Source organism: Rhyacophila brunnea, unplaced genomic scaffold (genome assembly GCF_057557595.1).
Source record: "Rhyacophila brunnea isolate RB1 unplaced genomic scaffold, BYU_Rbru_1.0 scaffold_8, whole genome shotgun sequence".
Lineage (NCBI taxonomy): Eukaryota > Metazoa > Arthropoda > Insecta > Trichoptera > Rhyacophilidae > Rhyacophila > Rhyacophila brunnea.
In genome coordinates this window covers 2,168,358-2,185,995 of record NW_028233350.1, presented here as the reverse complement: position 1 = coordinate 2,185,995, position 17,638 = coordinate 2,168,358, and the positions used below count along the sequence as shown (strand labels likewise).

Genomic DNA, 17,638 nt, shown 5'->3' with positions numbered 1-17,638 from the left:
TATTGTATTTTCATTGCTTTTGTATGTTTATATTATGTTCTATTTTAATATTATTATTTTTATCGTTTTAATTTGCTTTTTTTCTTCTTTATAATAATGTTTCATGTCATGTTGTGAACGTCTTAAACTTACGATTTGTAATGTCCACAATATGCTTAAAAATAAAGTGAATTGAATTTTTAAAATTATTTACTTGTTACGAGCATGGAATATTTCATTGATAAATAAAATGAGTAATAATAATATTTTTTTCAGTAATTATACTCGCATTCACTGGATTGTACTGAAGATGGCTTTGTAGCCCATGTCGATAACTAAAAAAATAAAAAATAGCAGAAGAATTTTCAAAACTTTAATGATTTTATTTTTAAACAATAGAAACAGATAGACAATATTTTATAATAATGATAAGTTCATTGCGTCCTTTATTTTCTTTAAAATCAATGATTAAGTAGATTTGTATCTCAAACTTCTCAGACGGCTCTTTGTTCTATCGTTGCCTTTATTTTTAAGATATAAATAATTCCATGTTCCAAAATCAACTAAGTATACCTGTTGTATTTAAATTTTATAAATTCATTTGTAAATTATTAGCTATTTAAGTTTTACACTATTGTCTTTGAAAACAAATTATTACATTATATGAATAGTTACTTACTGACTCTTCAAATATTCGGTGTTTAAATGCGTAAGTCAGTTATACGTATTTGTTTTCATTGTCAAAAGACTACAATTTATAGACGGTGTTGGTAGTTTTTAAAAATTAATTAAACCCTGTGAAAACCAAGCCATAATAGATAATAGAAAAAAAATCTATGGAATAATGAATATTTTGAAGATAGAATAATATTTTTTATTTATTATAGTTTGGTTTAGGGAGGGCTTAATGAATTTAAAAAAAATGAACCAACAATATGTGTAATATGTGTTCTCAATACACCGAAAACAAACAAGTATGAATGAAAAAGTTTGCTCAATTTTTTCATATCGCCCAAAATTTACCAATATAATATTATGGTTTGATTTAGGCTGGGTTTAATTGATTTTTAAAACCTAACCAACACCATCTGTTAGCCTTAGTTCAATAAAAACAAATGCGTATGACTAACAAAGTTTAGTATGCACTATCTATTGTAGATTTTAGATTTTAACAGCCTACCTCCACTCTTCACCACTGGTATACACTATATTATTATATTCTGTAAATCAGCTATTTTAATTTTCATTCTTGACTTAAAACTAATTATTTACCAATTATTGTAAAAATATGTGGTCGATTTACTTTGTATTAATCATAATCTTACAAATTTGGTGCATTAATACTGTGTATGTGTACAACTCATGAAAAAGATATGAAAAAACTATAGTCTGTGGCAAGTGGCAATCATAAGTTATAATTAATATACTTTTTACTCTAATTGTTGAATATACTATAATTGTCACTGAACCTTAATAAAAACACTGATAAACAAAATCACCACACGCACTCAAATCACATGTTTAATTCACCTGATGACACCAAACCATGCCATCATCCCTTACCCCCGCTGAGTGAGAAATGTGATGGACAGGGGTAGAATAAATGAACGAATGAATGCAATCTTTTGCGAAAGCTCTGACTCACTCGCGTGGTTTGTGTGCTTTATACTTTATACGTACCTATATTAAGGCAGCGCGGCTAACAAACGAGCTTACAGCTGACTTGAATGACAGCAAGGATTATATGCATCAAAGTGACTGATGTTTTTTCTCCTATGTTTTAATTAATACCTGTCGTAATTATATACTTGAATGGAATTTTACGGAAGTAATTAACATACTCGTTGGTAAATTAATGAGGACATTTAGTTTTTGAAATAAATAATTTTGTTAAATTCGTATTTAGTTACATAATAACATTAAAATTAATATTTTAATTAACATATTATTTCATAGATAGGTATCATAGCGTAGGAGAGCCTTAATTTTACGTGCGTGTCATTCGAGAATTATATTAGTGTTAGCGGTATGGTATTCTTTGAGGCTATTAATCCATCTAGTGGCCTGATTGGTTATAAAGATTTCATCTATACTACAGCTAACTCTTTGAGATTTATCGTATTTTATGGAAAGTGAACTTCTATAACGATATCCTCAAAAGATATAATATATAAACTACCTAATTATTATTAATTCAAAGGAAAAAGTACCATTTTTAATTATATGCAATCTATTTGTGTATTGCGAAAATAGTCCCATGAGTTCTTCTTCGAGATGACAATATGCAAAAATATTTGGATTTAAGTAGCGTATTTTTGACACCATAAAATTGGTTCAAGTTTTATGGACTGCTTAACCTAAGTTGAATGTGGTTACATAATTATTATACACTTTAGTTATTTATTACTATAGTTGTGCTGTCTATATAGAGTCCTGAGAGGCCATCGCTCCTTTTATAGTATAGGGCAGTCGTTGATGACATGCGACACAACAATCATCATCCCTCAATTTAAATCTTTTTAGTTTGACTCGCACTGCTTGGTGACCTGTTAGTATCTGTGTGAGTTCGTGTTTTATTTTTATGTTGCTAGCAAGAGTGATGGTAGAGACAGTTTATGTTACTATCTTAATAATTGCAACTAGAAAATTTTACCAGATGCCTCTTTCTCCCATTTTAAAGCATTTTTAAATTTTCGATATCATCTTAAGATATAATAATTATATATTGTAATTATTATATATTGTAAATTTCCAAAGTTTAATATTAGTACGTCATGATGTAGACAGGTCAAGAAAAAAACAGCGTTATAAAATTACTATCATATGGGGTAAGTATGGGATGCTAGATATATTTTGTAAGATAAGTATAGTTGTAACTTATAACAGACAATATTCTCAATAAAATAACTGTATAATTCAAAGATTTCTCTGGAAGTAGGATATTTGAAAATATAATCAACATATAATAAAAGTTATTAAATATGGATGAACAGTATAATTCTAAGATAGCAAAGCTTTATGAGTTTGTTATTTTTTTATGTTAAGTATTAAAAACTATATTTCTGAAAATATAGGTGATACTAAAAAATAATGTTTTGGAAAACTATAAACAAAAGAATGTTAAGTTTGATGTAAGTCATTATGAACGCAATGCGGCTGCTTATATAAACGGAAATAATTTGTATAAATGTAAAAAAATAAAGCGCAATTTAAAGCCTCGGCCGTAAAAAGATATTTTTAAAGTTATATCCTATTAAAAAAGCAGGAATCCCCTAGGAGAACAATATTAAAAGAATGGGCGCGAAACCACGTTTGTATATTTACATAATGTCTAAGCAAGTTTTCCATTTAGCGCGAGAACAAAGATTTTTCATTTTCCATGCAATATCCAGCGGTCATATTTCTTCTTTGTGTTTCATTTAATTAAGTACCCAACCGACTTGAGAACGTTTTACTGCTTTTTTTCTTCGTTTATTATTATTATTTCAGTTTTTGTGATGTTGTGGTAAAATATTTTGTGTTGCTTTATGTGAAAAATGCATTATTTATAATAAAAAGAATATTTTAGAATATAAAAAGGTGTGCATAAATTAATTGTCACACACATAAACGGTAGCTGAATTTTTTTATTTACTTGAATTTATTAAAATAAGTATTGTAGCGATGTATTGACTGGACGCCGCAAGCGCTATGTATACGGATTAGGATTTAACTCTGTAATTTTTATCCTCATAGTCTTACAAGCGGTCAGCTAAGTCTAATTAGCTCTGACCTTTTGATCATACGGTCCTCTATTTTAAAACTAAGCACCTTACACTATCGAGATTCGTTTCTAGTGTTAAGTGTGGTTTTAGTTGTCATATGTAATACCTATCTGAACTGAACTAATCCTTTAGCAAGTTCATTTAGTTATTTGGTTGAGCGAGTCATCTTATCTTGTTAATCTATTTTTGTGTACCGTTTGAAGTACTCTCTTTTATTGTTGATTAATCTCTGTGAACTCGGATTAAATACTAAAACCGAAAGTGTTTATATTTTATAAATAAAACATACTATAGTATTTTAAATTAAAATTGTTCATATAAAAATAATACTTACCTACTCTATAAAGCGATAGCTTTGCTTATTAAAACAATAGGTAGGTACCTACGATTGTGGTCTCAGAAGTAAAGATGATTAGTAAACTATTTTTTATTCAACAAATAATTTACACAATTTTAGAATACCACATTCGGTTAATATAGATTATTAAAAAAGAAAACACTTTAGTTATATACGTAGTAGAAAACATATTTTTTTATAAATAAAATACGACGCCCAGGATACGGACTCACGAATTTGCGCTAATAACCTTTACACCAAGCGAGCCATGTGCGTCCTATGTAATGACGACGGAATTAATTACTTAGTAATTTTTATATCTTGAAGTGATCAACCTAATTGCATTAACTTTTTGACAGTTGGTATTTGTGACTTAATTAAGGTATCGAATATATTAATTATTACTAACCGGCATCAAAATCTCTCTAATGTTTAGTTATGACATACTTGCACTTGCTAATAACTTAATAAACTATTTTTTTATTCAACGAATAATGTAGCTTTAATTGCGTCTAATATGGTAAGAATACTGCTCTATCTACCTCTTAAATATTTATATCTATATATTATGTCACAAGAAAATATCTTCTTTTTAAGAATTGATATTATGGACACGTATAAGAATGAGTGTTTGATATGTTTTAAAATGAAATTGTATGATTCCCTGATCGTATAATATACAATTTATCATATAAGCGAAAGTATAATATTTTCTATAAGGCTTTATTTTTCAGTTTTTATATAAAATCCCACAAAAGAAATAGCCTCTGACAAAAGAAATTTCTAATTCCAGACACGGGCCGAGCTAGACACGAATACTTTACGTGGCATTTCATTCCATACAATTCTTATATGAAAAGGTCATTTAAAAGCTTGTAAAGATATATTAAAGTATATTATACTACGGGCTATTAACTAGGTGACCGTATTATAAATCAAACTATTTTAAAACGCTTGAAACATCATTAAATGTGAATATATAATGCTTAACCCTCTTAAAAATACTTTCAACCGAATTATTATTATAAAATATGTTTTGACATCCTTAAGTTCTTAGGTATTTTTATACATATCTTAATTAACGATTAAGTAACCAATTTAACGCTTGAATAGATAAATGAATGTGCTAATAGAATTAGCCACAAGAAAATTTGAATAAAAAATAAGAAAACATAGTACTTATTTGTACAAATACCTCAATCTAGACCTGAGTTAACGCATTGCTATTATCGAATGTTGTAGCATCTCTCAAACTATCTTAGCTTGGATCTTCCATTTTCTCTTTTTACAACTTTCTTAAAATTTTGGAGGCTGCATATTTCTATCTTTGTGACAAGAAATTCTCATTTTAAGCTCCGTATCATAACAAAATGTGTTATTATTAGCTCCGAAAACTGTGGATAAATCACTGAATCCTGGTTCACCGTAAAATATTGTATTGTATGGCTTCAATTGATTTTTCATTATCTCTCTCTCAAATATATTATCAAGAATCTTCTAATAATTTCTGTAAGAGTCCAATAGTCTGAAGTGTAGGCCATAATGGATCTGATGTACGTATTGAATAACCGAATTTCGGTTTTTCTTCTCATGTGTCTCGACATGAAGTGTACTCGGAGACCGTAGCACATAATTAATATACCCATAATTTAGAAAGGTATGATTATCATCTACCTTAGTAGTTAAAAGAAGGTTCACCATATCAAAAGGTTTACCAAGTTAGTATCAGTGGTGAAGGGTGGATGTAGGCTATTAAGATCCGCCATAAATAGTGCATATTAAACTTTGTTGATCATACATATTATTTGTTTTTATTGAACTAAGACTACGATTTATAGATTTTTTCATTTGTTGTTTTTAAAAATCAATTAAACTTTGCCTTAACTAAATCATAATAGTTATTGTACACTTTAGGCGATATAACAAAATTATACACACTTTTTAATTCATAACTATTTGTTTTCGTTGGATTAAGAATACATAGTACACGTAAATTGTTGGTTATTTTTATTAAATTTATTAAAACCCTGCCTAAACCACACTATAATATATAAAAAATATTATTCTATCTATAAAATATCCAATGTTATGTATGGTTTAATTGCATAATTTAAAATATTTAATAGATAGACGAGTATTTTTTGACTATTATCTAATATGGCTTACAAGAAATGAAAATATAATTAATATTAAATTCTACAGGTTTTTAAAAAAGGTTTGTCGATAGCTATTTCGGTTGTAATACCATTATCAAGACTATTCAGATAGGCCGCTTGCCCTTGCTTACATGTATAGATAGAGACAGAATACATTCTCTTACTCGTTCCAGCAATATTATGAATTTGTACACTTATTATTAATTGTAATATTATTAATACTTTTGAAAACCCTACGTGGGTTTTTTAATGGATATAAAAAAATTATCAATATTACAGTGTTCGATTTTTGCAGGGTTTAATTCAATCAATTTTAATCAATTTCATCAAAAACTAACCAACACCATCTGGTCGCTGTAGGATTGATTTGTCGAATAGATCAAATGTGAAATGTTCTGGAGACGAAAAACAAATTTTATTATCCTATATTTAAATACATGGAGGTATTGATATTGTTGTTTTTACAGTATATGAATGCTGTATTCATTACAAAGTAATTTAAAGAAAATGATGGTTCTGGTCCATTTAGATACAAAAAAATCATTCTGCATTAAAAGTTCGATTTAAAAAAAGTACTTATGACTGTCAAAGTTTAGTATGCACAATTTATGTCGGATCTTAACAGCCTACCTCCACCCTTCGCCACTGATAAGTATTGATATCATATATTATATATATGTCCCCAACTTAAAATAAATTTCCTCTCAAACGCAACCAAAATGTATGGACGGTCATAAAATAGGGACGGGATGAGGAAAATATTGAAGCGGTTTGGTTCGCCACACTGATTAAAGCACGTATGGAATATAAGTTTTCCTTTCGGAGACAGAACGGGAGACCGAATCCATTATGGCGGATTGTATACAATCAGCTCGGCTTAGAGGAGGGAAACGCCGCGAGAAAAACCGACGCCAAATAATGCACTTTCCATAAAACCAATACTGTATGGAAGGCACGGCGTCGGATAATAAGGCTGTATTTTTTTCGAAAGATAACCCGTCTTGTAAATGGAGATTTTTTCTGTCAATAACAGATTCTAACATTATATTGTAATTCTGTTGGGTATTAAATAAATGGACAATAATTATTAAACTCATTAAAATGTAATAGGTACATGTTCCGATACGTTTGCATTGCGTGATGTTTTCGGAATATACAAGTTTTTATTCAATATATAAAATTTTTACCAAGTGGTAGTAAAATATATATGAACGTATTAATCAACTAGAGCAGTACTTCTCAAACGTTTTCATACCACGGCCCCCAAAATCAGAAAGAAAATCCAATTCTCCCTCCCTTCCCTAAAAAATGTAGTCTTTAGTGACCAGCAGTATTTTATTTACCAATAATTTTTATTATGGTTGCAAAGAAAATGCTCTGTTCAATGCGAGATATTAATTTATTTTTAATATTGTCTCCCATGCCATAGATTCTTCTTTTCATAGTATCATTTGAACAACACGAATTAGGTAAATATAAATTTGGTATCTATATCGGATAAACTATTGCAATCGTGTGAAAATTCGACTGATTTGTATCAGGTATCGTCCAGTGATCACGTTTTCATGATTTTTTTTTCACTGAAATATTTCACGGTTCCCTGGAAGGAGCTCCAGGGCTCCTGAGGAGGCCGCGTCCCCAGTTTGAGAAGTACTGAACTAGAGGCTATAAATATTATGCAAATAATCATTCATCTGAAGCTGTTTGTGAATTTTATTTCCATCAACACTATACATTTTATTAAAACCATGGATTTCTCTGCTAAATTTCAACAAATAATTCAAATACTGGGTACTTTATAAATTATTTTAATTTTAAAATCAAAAAAAATTTATTATAAATAGGAATATTATGTTGATAACAGTAAAACAGGTATCAATTCAGAACTAATTAAAAATATGTGAAGAATTCGTACAAGGGTCAAAAAGCAGCTTAAAAGATGTGAAAATACTCAGCAGAGTGTTTTAAATACAGATTAATATAGAATAATTGAAGACAAGTATAATCTAACGTAAGTTTAATCCTACTTAGGCCCGTCGAAAAACACGACACGTCAGTCAAACGCCTCATATATAAAATTTTCCTCTCTATCACCCTGTAAATAGAAAAACCTTTTATATCAGCGCATATCAACATTTAAAAATGTGATGTGCTATTTATGTTTTAATTTGATTTAGGTATAAATAAAAATCGAAATATAAACATTCCTTCATTACTATTACTATATGTATAATATATTGAATCTTTTATTGGCAAATACTAATAATTAATGTTTTTTTTTTTTTTTAGAATTATTAATAACCATGTCCTTGCTTTTTCGTACAAGGTGGTTGTTGTTAGTAATTTTGAACAATCACAAACACCCAGGCTTTGAGAAAAACACATAAATGTTTTTGTCACGACCGGGAATCGAACCCAGGAACTCTCGGGTGGAAGGCGAGCGCCTTACCAACTTCACCACGAGAGCCGCCATAACAATAATTGATGATAACCAAAAGATATTGTTTAAGTTACTTTCTTATCTACCATACAAACCACAGATTCCAAATTACTCTTGAATTGGTGTAGTTGAACTCAATTAGTCGTAGACATTCAAGTTATGTTAATGTGTCAAATAATGTTCACAATATATTTTTTTCAATAATCGTGTATTAATATATTTAATCCTTTTAATGCTACATAGGTCACTGCCAACTATCCGTTACTCCACACTCCACGTACCCAATTATCCACATGGTCACAATATAATATTTAATTAAGATAGTCTTTCTTTAACCGTTAAATTCATGATGGCAACCCTTTAATGTAGGTTTGCAAGTCGATCACATTTTAATGTTTAATATTTTTATAAATTAACAGTGGCACCTGTGAATAAAAACTATACCTAACTATTTTGTAGCGCGCTTAGTTCACTGCAGAAAACTGTACGTTTTTAAATAAGATTTCATTCACACAAAAAAATAATATTAATAAGATAGTTTGTTACTGTATGACAACATCGTTTAATTTAGGGTTAAGGAATAACAGTTGAGAAATATAGTAATTGGGAAAAAATAGTATGGTAGAATCCCATTTTACATACGATTAAATAGACTGTCCTCAATTATATAGTATACTATAGGCATAGTATACGCGAAAGGACAAAAAGAGGAATGAGTAGAAGAGAAGCAGACAAAGGTTTGTGATGTGATAGAGTTCATCAAAACCCTCAAATGGAGATGGGCTGGACACATAGTTCGGAGAAAAGACAATTGTTGGACAAATTTAGTCATCCTGTGGTATCCAAGACGTACAAAACGTCCGCAAGGTAGACCTAGAGGCCGCTGGATCGATAAAATGATAAAGTTCTACGAAGTACGCTCATGACCGAGAGAAGTGGAAGCAGCTTGAAGAGGCCTTCATCCAGCAGTGAATAGACTCAGACTGATGATGATGATGATGAATATAGGTTGATACATTAAAAGTGACAATATAAACTTTGGCAAAAATGAATTATTTATAGGGTTTGATTATTTAAAATGTCATCTTCAGTATCTCAAAGCTGTTTTATGGCGATAATTAATATAATCTGAAGAAATCATTTAAAATTTATTATTATAATTTCAAATTAATCTCATGTAAGTTGCATACTGTCACTGACGCCATTTTGGTTTATCACTCTCGATAATGTTACATAAATAGGTGGTATGGTAGGTACTTATTAATCAGTCTAAAAATCAATTGAGACATAATACTGTTATTCTGGAAACCTCATTGACGTCATCAATTTAAAAATAGATTTTTATTATTGTCTGTGGGTGGGTTGAATTTAATTATAGAGCAAAATTAAGTGGAAAAATTAATTATGGATTAAGAATAGTCGAAAATGAGGCATTTACGTAACTAGCATTGAGAAGTTCTTTATTATAGGTGGAGCCTTTTGCGATCCGACAAGGTTTAACAGGTTTAACTTCCGCAAGAGTGGTTAGTCGCACATGAAATTGGTTATTACTAAACAATTTGCGCCCAATAAATAAATTTTATATTCCTACATATTTCATACCGAACACTCATAACATATCTTAGACTAGTTTAGAAATATACATAGTATTCGATTTCATTTTAATTGTTTTTGTTACTTACTGGGCACCTGAAGCCGTCGAACAAAATAAAATTGGTGAAACGTAAATACCAATTATGCCGAAATGATTAAGCGTCCGAGGTGTTATCTCAAATATCGGTATATTCTGAGGAACACATTTTAAGCTACGAATGGTACAGTCTTGAATCATAAAAAAATAGTTTATTTTGGAAAATATGTTAGTAGCTGTCAGTATATTATTGATCAAATATCTATTTTTAATGTATCAAATTATTCAATCGCAATAATACATTCCCAGGAACTCATTTACCGGTAAACAACTGTTTACCTGTGTCAGAAAATTGATTGGCGATATTAAATACAGTATCGCAATGGAAAAGTAGTCTTATTAATATCCATTCCCATAGTATCATATTATAGTATGACTGTAATAATAAATAAAATTCACAGCTACTCGTATTTAAACCGCTGACTCGTTCAATACAATTATGTACTAGAATATAATGCTTAGGTATTACTTTTGACTGTATAAATTACGAATAATGATTTATCAAAATGTCACTCAAATATACGTTTCCAGTCTGTTACCATCGCAGTCTCTATATCGCTTCATATCGCCCACCATTTGATTGTACCGAGATGCGGACCTCGGATCCGTACCTATCATAAGATTAGTATTGTAACATAACTGTACATATTGTACCAACCGTTACGTCTAATAAAACTCGTTCCTGCATACATCTTCGACTTCTTCATCATCATCCTCAACACCATAACTTACGACACATTGACGACTCCCAAAGTGATAACACACACATCGAACACAACAAATATATTATTATTTTATTTCTATATACTTACGTAAATTTATTTGCTGTCTAAACTGACAAACAAGTAAGTTAAAATTGTAATGAAAAACTATATATTTATATTTATTATTTTTAGCTAAGTCTAATGCTTGCGCGGAGCATATGGACAGCGCGCGGCGTCTCCAAGAATCAGTGTCGCACACCAGTCTTTTTGCGGCTTTCCAAGATATGCCAGAATCCCATAACTCCATGGTGAATGGTATTTAGCAACCTATTTTATCTACTATAATTATTTGTATGTTAGATTCGTGAGAATGTAATATAAATTGAATCGTTTTAAACAAGTTACTCGTGGAATGTTTTATTTTCTTTCAGCTTACAAGCTTTGTTTAATTACAATTAATACAATATGATTTTTATTATTATCAGTTGTTTATCAGTTAACGATGTCTGTCTGAGTCAACACAACCAGCATTTACCCTTTTTAACGATTGTTACATACTATAATATTGTCTTTTATTTAAAATATTGTAATGTTTTACTACCAAGAATATTGAAAGGTAATAAATTTTAAAAATAATCATCACAAAACAAAACATAATACAGTGAGTACTGCCATACAATTAAAAAATGATCAGAACTGGTTTTGTCTATTTAGTTTTATCAAATGACGATGTCCTTATAATTAATATTATGTGGATTAATGAAACATAATATTATATTTTTATACGGCCGCCCTGAGATAATACATTAGTTGTACAAGACTTAGAATAACTTTGAATATCATAAATCATAATACATTGATGAATAACAATCACTTAACATCGTAAATAAAAAGTAAGTAACTAAATGAAGTCAAAAATTAATATTGAGGATATTGGTGTGTTATTGTAATCACAGAAAAATGGTTCTGAATGCATCTGTAATTGATTTGATAAGGATATAATTTAATTAATAAAACTAATCAATTTCATGATAATATTATATATATTTTTTGTATTACTTATAGTTGTTTGCATCAGTGTATTTGGCCGAATTGTAGTTGGACGAGTGTTTCGTATCCAAAATTTGGCGGCAGTAGAGCGTCCTTAAGTAAAATAGATGTTCTATTTAGGACAGTGTTGGTGAACCGCTCACCTGAAAGACTTCTGACATACTTGACATGGCTTCCCATCCAAATTAAGCAACCAACAAAAAGGCCAAAGTTAATACAGCATTTTACTAACAGTGATATATGCAATGCAAAATATGTGCGGTTTTATATTAAGACAGGTCACCATCGTATGAAAATTTTAGATTACATGCCCATTCATTTTATTTTTTATTTCTTTTACATTTGTGAGAGAATTTTAAAGTGTGGCAATAAAGTGATAAGAATTCAACATAATATATATATACCGAATGAGGCGCATACTGTCATTTAGTGGTCATATAGCTATCATTTGTAAAAAGGCGCTACAAATGTTGGGCTTCGTCTTGCGTACTTCCCGGGTCTTTTCGGATGTTACTGTATTAAAAATTCTTTATAATTCCTTAGTGAGAAGCCGGCTTGAGAGTGGATCGATTGTTTGGGCCCCGCATCAGTTGAAATATGACCTTATGGTGGAGCGAGTTCAAAAGAAATTTTTGAGACTCCTTTATTTGAGGTTATATGGATACTATCCGTGGCTTTATCCAACTGACTTTCTCTTAGGTATGCTTACATACTGTAGTTTAAGTGCTAGATGATATCAATATTTGGCCACGTATTTTTTTCGACTAATACGTGGTGTGAATGAGAACTCTGCCATTCTTGGTAATATTGACTTGTGTGTCCCTGATAACTATCTTAGAAATCGGGAGCATCAGTTGTTTGTTCTCCCGAGGAGCAGAACTAACCTGCCATTGGTGATGCCAATTGGGAGGGCAATAACTCTATTTAACCAAATTGCTTCGGATGTTGATATATTTCATCTACGTGAGAATGAGTATAGGTGGACGTTATTTTATAAATTCTTAAAATAGGGTCTGCTTAACTCATCCGGTGTATTTCCTTGTACCTATATACTTCATATTTTTTGTATTTACACATTTATACTGTAGAATAACTTAATATTGCATAATTACAGTATTACATAATACTGTTTTAATAATATTTATTTGTTTCTAAATGTCATGTTGTGAACGTCTTAAACTTGTAATTTGTAATGTCCACAATATGTAAAATAAATTTAAATTGAAATTGAAATATTACGGATTAGATTGATGGTAAAGAGGACTAATATCTCCGTTCTGGATAATATAATATCTAAAAGTGAATCATCAACTTTATAAAATATAAGTCTCCAGATAGTTCTGCAGTTTTATGGTAACACAACCAAACGGGAAAACGATAATTGTAAATGCTCATCGTCGTCGAAAACACGAGGGTGGATACGGAAGACAGGAGCTGTCGATGAAATGACCTTCTCAAAACCTTCAGCCATACCAGATAAATGCTCATTTTGATGGAGTGATAGACATAATTAGGCCATTTAAAATACGACAAGATCGTCAATAGTAGGTAATTCAAAATGGAAAAAATCCTCAATAATATAATAATATTTAATTGAAAATGGAACTGTATTAAATTACATTAATGGGTCTACTTTTATACGTTAATTGTAAATTTTACGTACCTACATATTCTATAATTATCGTAGTAAAATTTACTGTGAGTTGTCATACCGGAAAGAGATGGACGTATAGTATTGAGATCAATAAATTATGCGTTGTTTGTAGAGCATTGCAGACAGTAATGTACCAATTTTATCAAAAACATTAATTTGATATAAATTGGTATCAAATATCTGATATTAATGTTTTTAATAATATCAGACATATGGTACTACTTGATTCTTACAAGAACCTACCTGAAATTTTATAATAATAATTATAGTAATTACGGCATAACTGTATGTATAAATCACTTACTTACATATTTTCTTTATATTCCGGTGGTTTTTAAGTATTTTATTTAGACACGAATTTGATCTGTATACTATACGGCTATCTAGTTGCGATATAACATCTCTGCCTGAACTATGATACGGTCAACTGAGTACATACAAATTTCCGAACAAGACCTTTATAAAGCTCCAACAGTTCACTTTTGAAAATTTTCTATTCGTATCGGTTTTGATAACTATAGTCATAGTTCTCATATGGAGAGGAGCTGACAGGGCTCTAGTATGGGGGCTTGGCGTGGTATGTTGATCAGATAAGTGAGATAAACACACATTAAAAAAATGCTCTAATAGTAAAAAAAAGTTGCAAAATTTTGCTTGGAGAGTATTAAAGTTTTAAAATATGTAATTTTGGGATGCAATTTTTGATTATTGTGTGTTAATAATGTCAATGCTAGACATTATACAATATAAAAAAATGCTAAAATGACACTGAATACCCTCAATTTTATCCTATCACATTGCTTTTAATCTAAGCGACAGGTAGGGGGCCCGCCAAAGATCCTGACCTAGGGGCCCACTTCAGGATGTGGGAGCCGTGATATAATATCCTAATATATACAGTATTTTTAAATATCTAATATAAAAAATAGCAGGTACAACATTGAACATAAAATAATTGAATAATTTGACATACAAATTTATAAAACTGGTTTTGTATCACTGTTATATAAGAATTATCTTTTTGCCCCAAGCATAGCAGTATACCTACACATAATAATATATTATTTATCTGTATTTAATAATATACTTATACTCATTTAAGTGAGCGTATTTAACGTCTCCTACCATACCAGCTATTATTAGAATAATTACTTACCCTATATTGGTACAACGAAGACTTATGTTGTATTTTAGAATTTTCGTCTTTTACAATAGCTATCATTCTATAATAAGCTCACATTAAGTATCTTATGTGATTAATTATATACTGTTGCCAAACATGTCACTAAAATTAAATGTATTTTGGACCTTTCTAATTAGGTAGTATTAAAATATATATTATTATTAAGGGTGGTCTGTATACTTATCAATTTTATTACTAGCTATTAAATATTATACAGTATAATCCAATGAATTATTACATTAATAATATTGTTAATATAACTGGTAATGTATTTACAGATTTTGATCTTCTATAAAACATAAATAAGACTGTACATAAACTAGATTTTTAGAATAAGAATCATTTTTATTGGAATACATAATAATATGAAGTTGGGAAAAGCCTCAGAAACTCACGTACTAGGAAAAAATTTTGAACCCTCTGGGATATGCTAACAAAATCCACATAAAAAGTGCACTGACGACTATTCTGTAACTGTATAGGTACATTGAGATTGTTTTAAAATTTCGTTAAAGTAGAGCTACTGTAGTTATATATTCTGTACTTCAGAGCCCGAGTATTTTTAACTCCTATTTTTTCCAAAATGATTAGGGACTATCGATTTATTATAATTTTCAGGCAAATCACATTTTGAGTACATATTATATTAATACAATTGCTACTATAAGAATATGAAAAATCTTAACTTGTGTTTAAGCGTTTTCCTACAACTGTTATTTTTTGACATAAGATGCATAGATTATTATATATCTACCTGTTTTAAAAATCTATTTCTTTGGTTCTTGTTTTATTCATTAAAATTTCTCTTAATATACTCATATAAATGTATGAGGTTTTTTAACGTTATGTATTCGACTTTCTTTTCTTCAATTATTATAATAGATGAAATCATTGAATAATTTTCTACAGCCATATTAAGCATGACTTCACAATAACTAAGTAAGTAGTACAATTTCTATGATTCTACAGTATTCTTACCAATCGTCTTAGTACGCAAAAAAAAATCTTTACTACTGTTTATTTATGATTGATTCACTTAATGAGATACGATATTGTTATTTGTTATTTAAAAATTGTATTACTTTTTATACTCACTATGTCGCGCCTCTACGTTGGTGGAGTTATTGTTTTGTGTATGATAAAATAATATTAAATAAACTTACATGGATCATGCAGCAAGCCATGGCAACTCCAGCTAACCATCCTGACTGTTCTTCAAGGAACCAGGTAAGTTCCTGGACGCAGCCGTAGTAGAAGGCGTTTCCTGTAACGGTGTCTCTGCATTCTGCTGGAAGGGGCTTGCGGAGGACCATGTAGTCATTAGGACCATCAGCGCCGCAGCAGCCAACCTTGAAAAAATAAAAAGAGAAAATTAATTAATTAATTAATAACATTAAGATAGCTAGTGGGTAGTTTAACAATAACATATGCCAAGCAATTGATTCGAATTTTATTTTCCTTCTAAATAAAAAAATAATAAAAGAATTTAATTACAAATTATTGAAAGGTGTCTGAGACGTAAACCCATTCACTGCGTCCAACGCAACTGGTGCGTTGCCAATCAAGTGGCCATTAGATATAATTAGCATGTTATTTACATATGGCAATTAAATATTAATTAAAAGGTCGGCAGCGAATGAATCAGAAATATAAATAAATGTGAATTGATAGCTGATATTTATTGAATTATCCAATACATTCTCGTAAGTAAAAGATCGTTCGAAGAAATGTGGCTTTTTCGAAACTGCCATATTTAAAAGAAATAAAATAATATCAATCATTAGAAAACACGCTAAGTATAATAAAACAATATCACAAAACAAACAAACATTACACGAGAGTAATAAAAATAGAAACCTAATACTAAAATAGATATTTATTAAGAAACTAATTCAATAAAAAAACGTTTCCGGAATATTAAATTTGGTATATTTTTTTTAGAAGAATTGAAATACTAACTAAAAGTAACTAGTACTTACAAATGCGTGTTTAGTATAATATACGTGACATTAATTTTTATTAAACATTAAGATACACATAGTATTATTAGGAATTGAAATACTAATTTTTAACGTAGGTGCTGAAAAATTATTACGAGTGTTGCTGCAAAAATATACAAAAAATTATATTAGGTATTAAGATTTTGACCTCATCTGATTAATCGTCAATTAAATACATCCACATCTCTATTCTGCAATGAAGTCAAAGTTTAAATATAATATAAAAGTGAAATATTGAAGAAGATATTGATATAGTTAATAAATTAATAAGTTATAAGTCATTTTTCATTGAAGATTCATTTGTAGATAAGTTCATACTATTATGCTTATTGAGATACAAATACCATGCCTTACTTACGAGCATAAAAACCACTTTATACAATATTTCTTTATACATGATTATTAATTCAACAACACTAAAAAGTACCTACCCGAAGCCTCATAATGTTATGTATGATAAAAAAAATACATATCGACTACTTAATCTGCAAACTAAGCAAATGCCTTTTTAACCAAATAAGAGATTTTGATAGCATTTTGTTATAAAACATGTTTTCTATGCTCACACAAAATTTCAAACTCCTAAACTAATAAATAAATGCGTTATCGTTCTTCAAACAAAACAGTCAACTACGGGTGCCAAATTTCCAATATCGTAAATGGAACAGCTCTGTTTTTTAT

General features: G+C 29.6%; 1 protein-coding gene across 1 annotated transcript in view; it reads right to left on the bottom strand.

Moving 5' to 3' along the window:
* Tsp2A (tetraspanin 2A) overlaps positions 1 to 17,638 on the bottom strand; it is a 382,418-nt gene that overhangs the window by 23,064 nt on the left and 341,716 nt on the right. Inside the window, exon 4 of the mRNA XM_085958921.1 lies at positions 16,121 to 16,306. Coding sequence (XP_085815047.1) covers positions 16,121 to 16,306 — 186 coding nt within the window. The remainder of the gene's footprint in view (positions 1 to 16,120; positions 16,307 to 17,638) is intronic.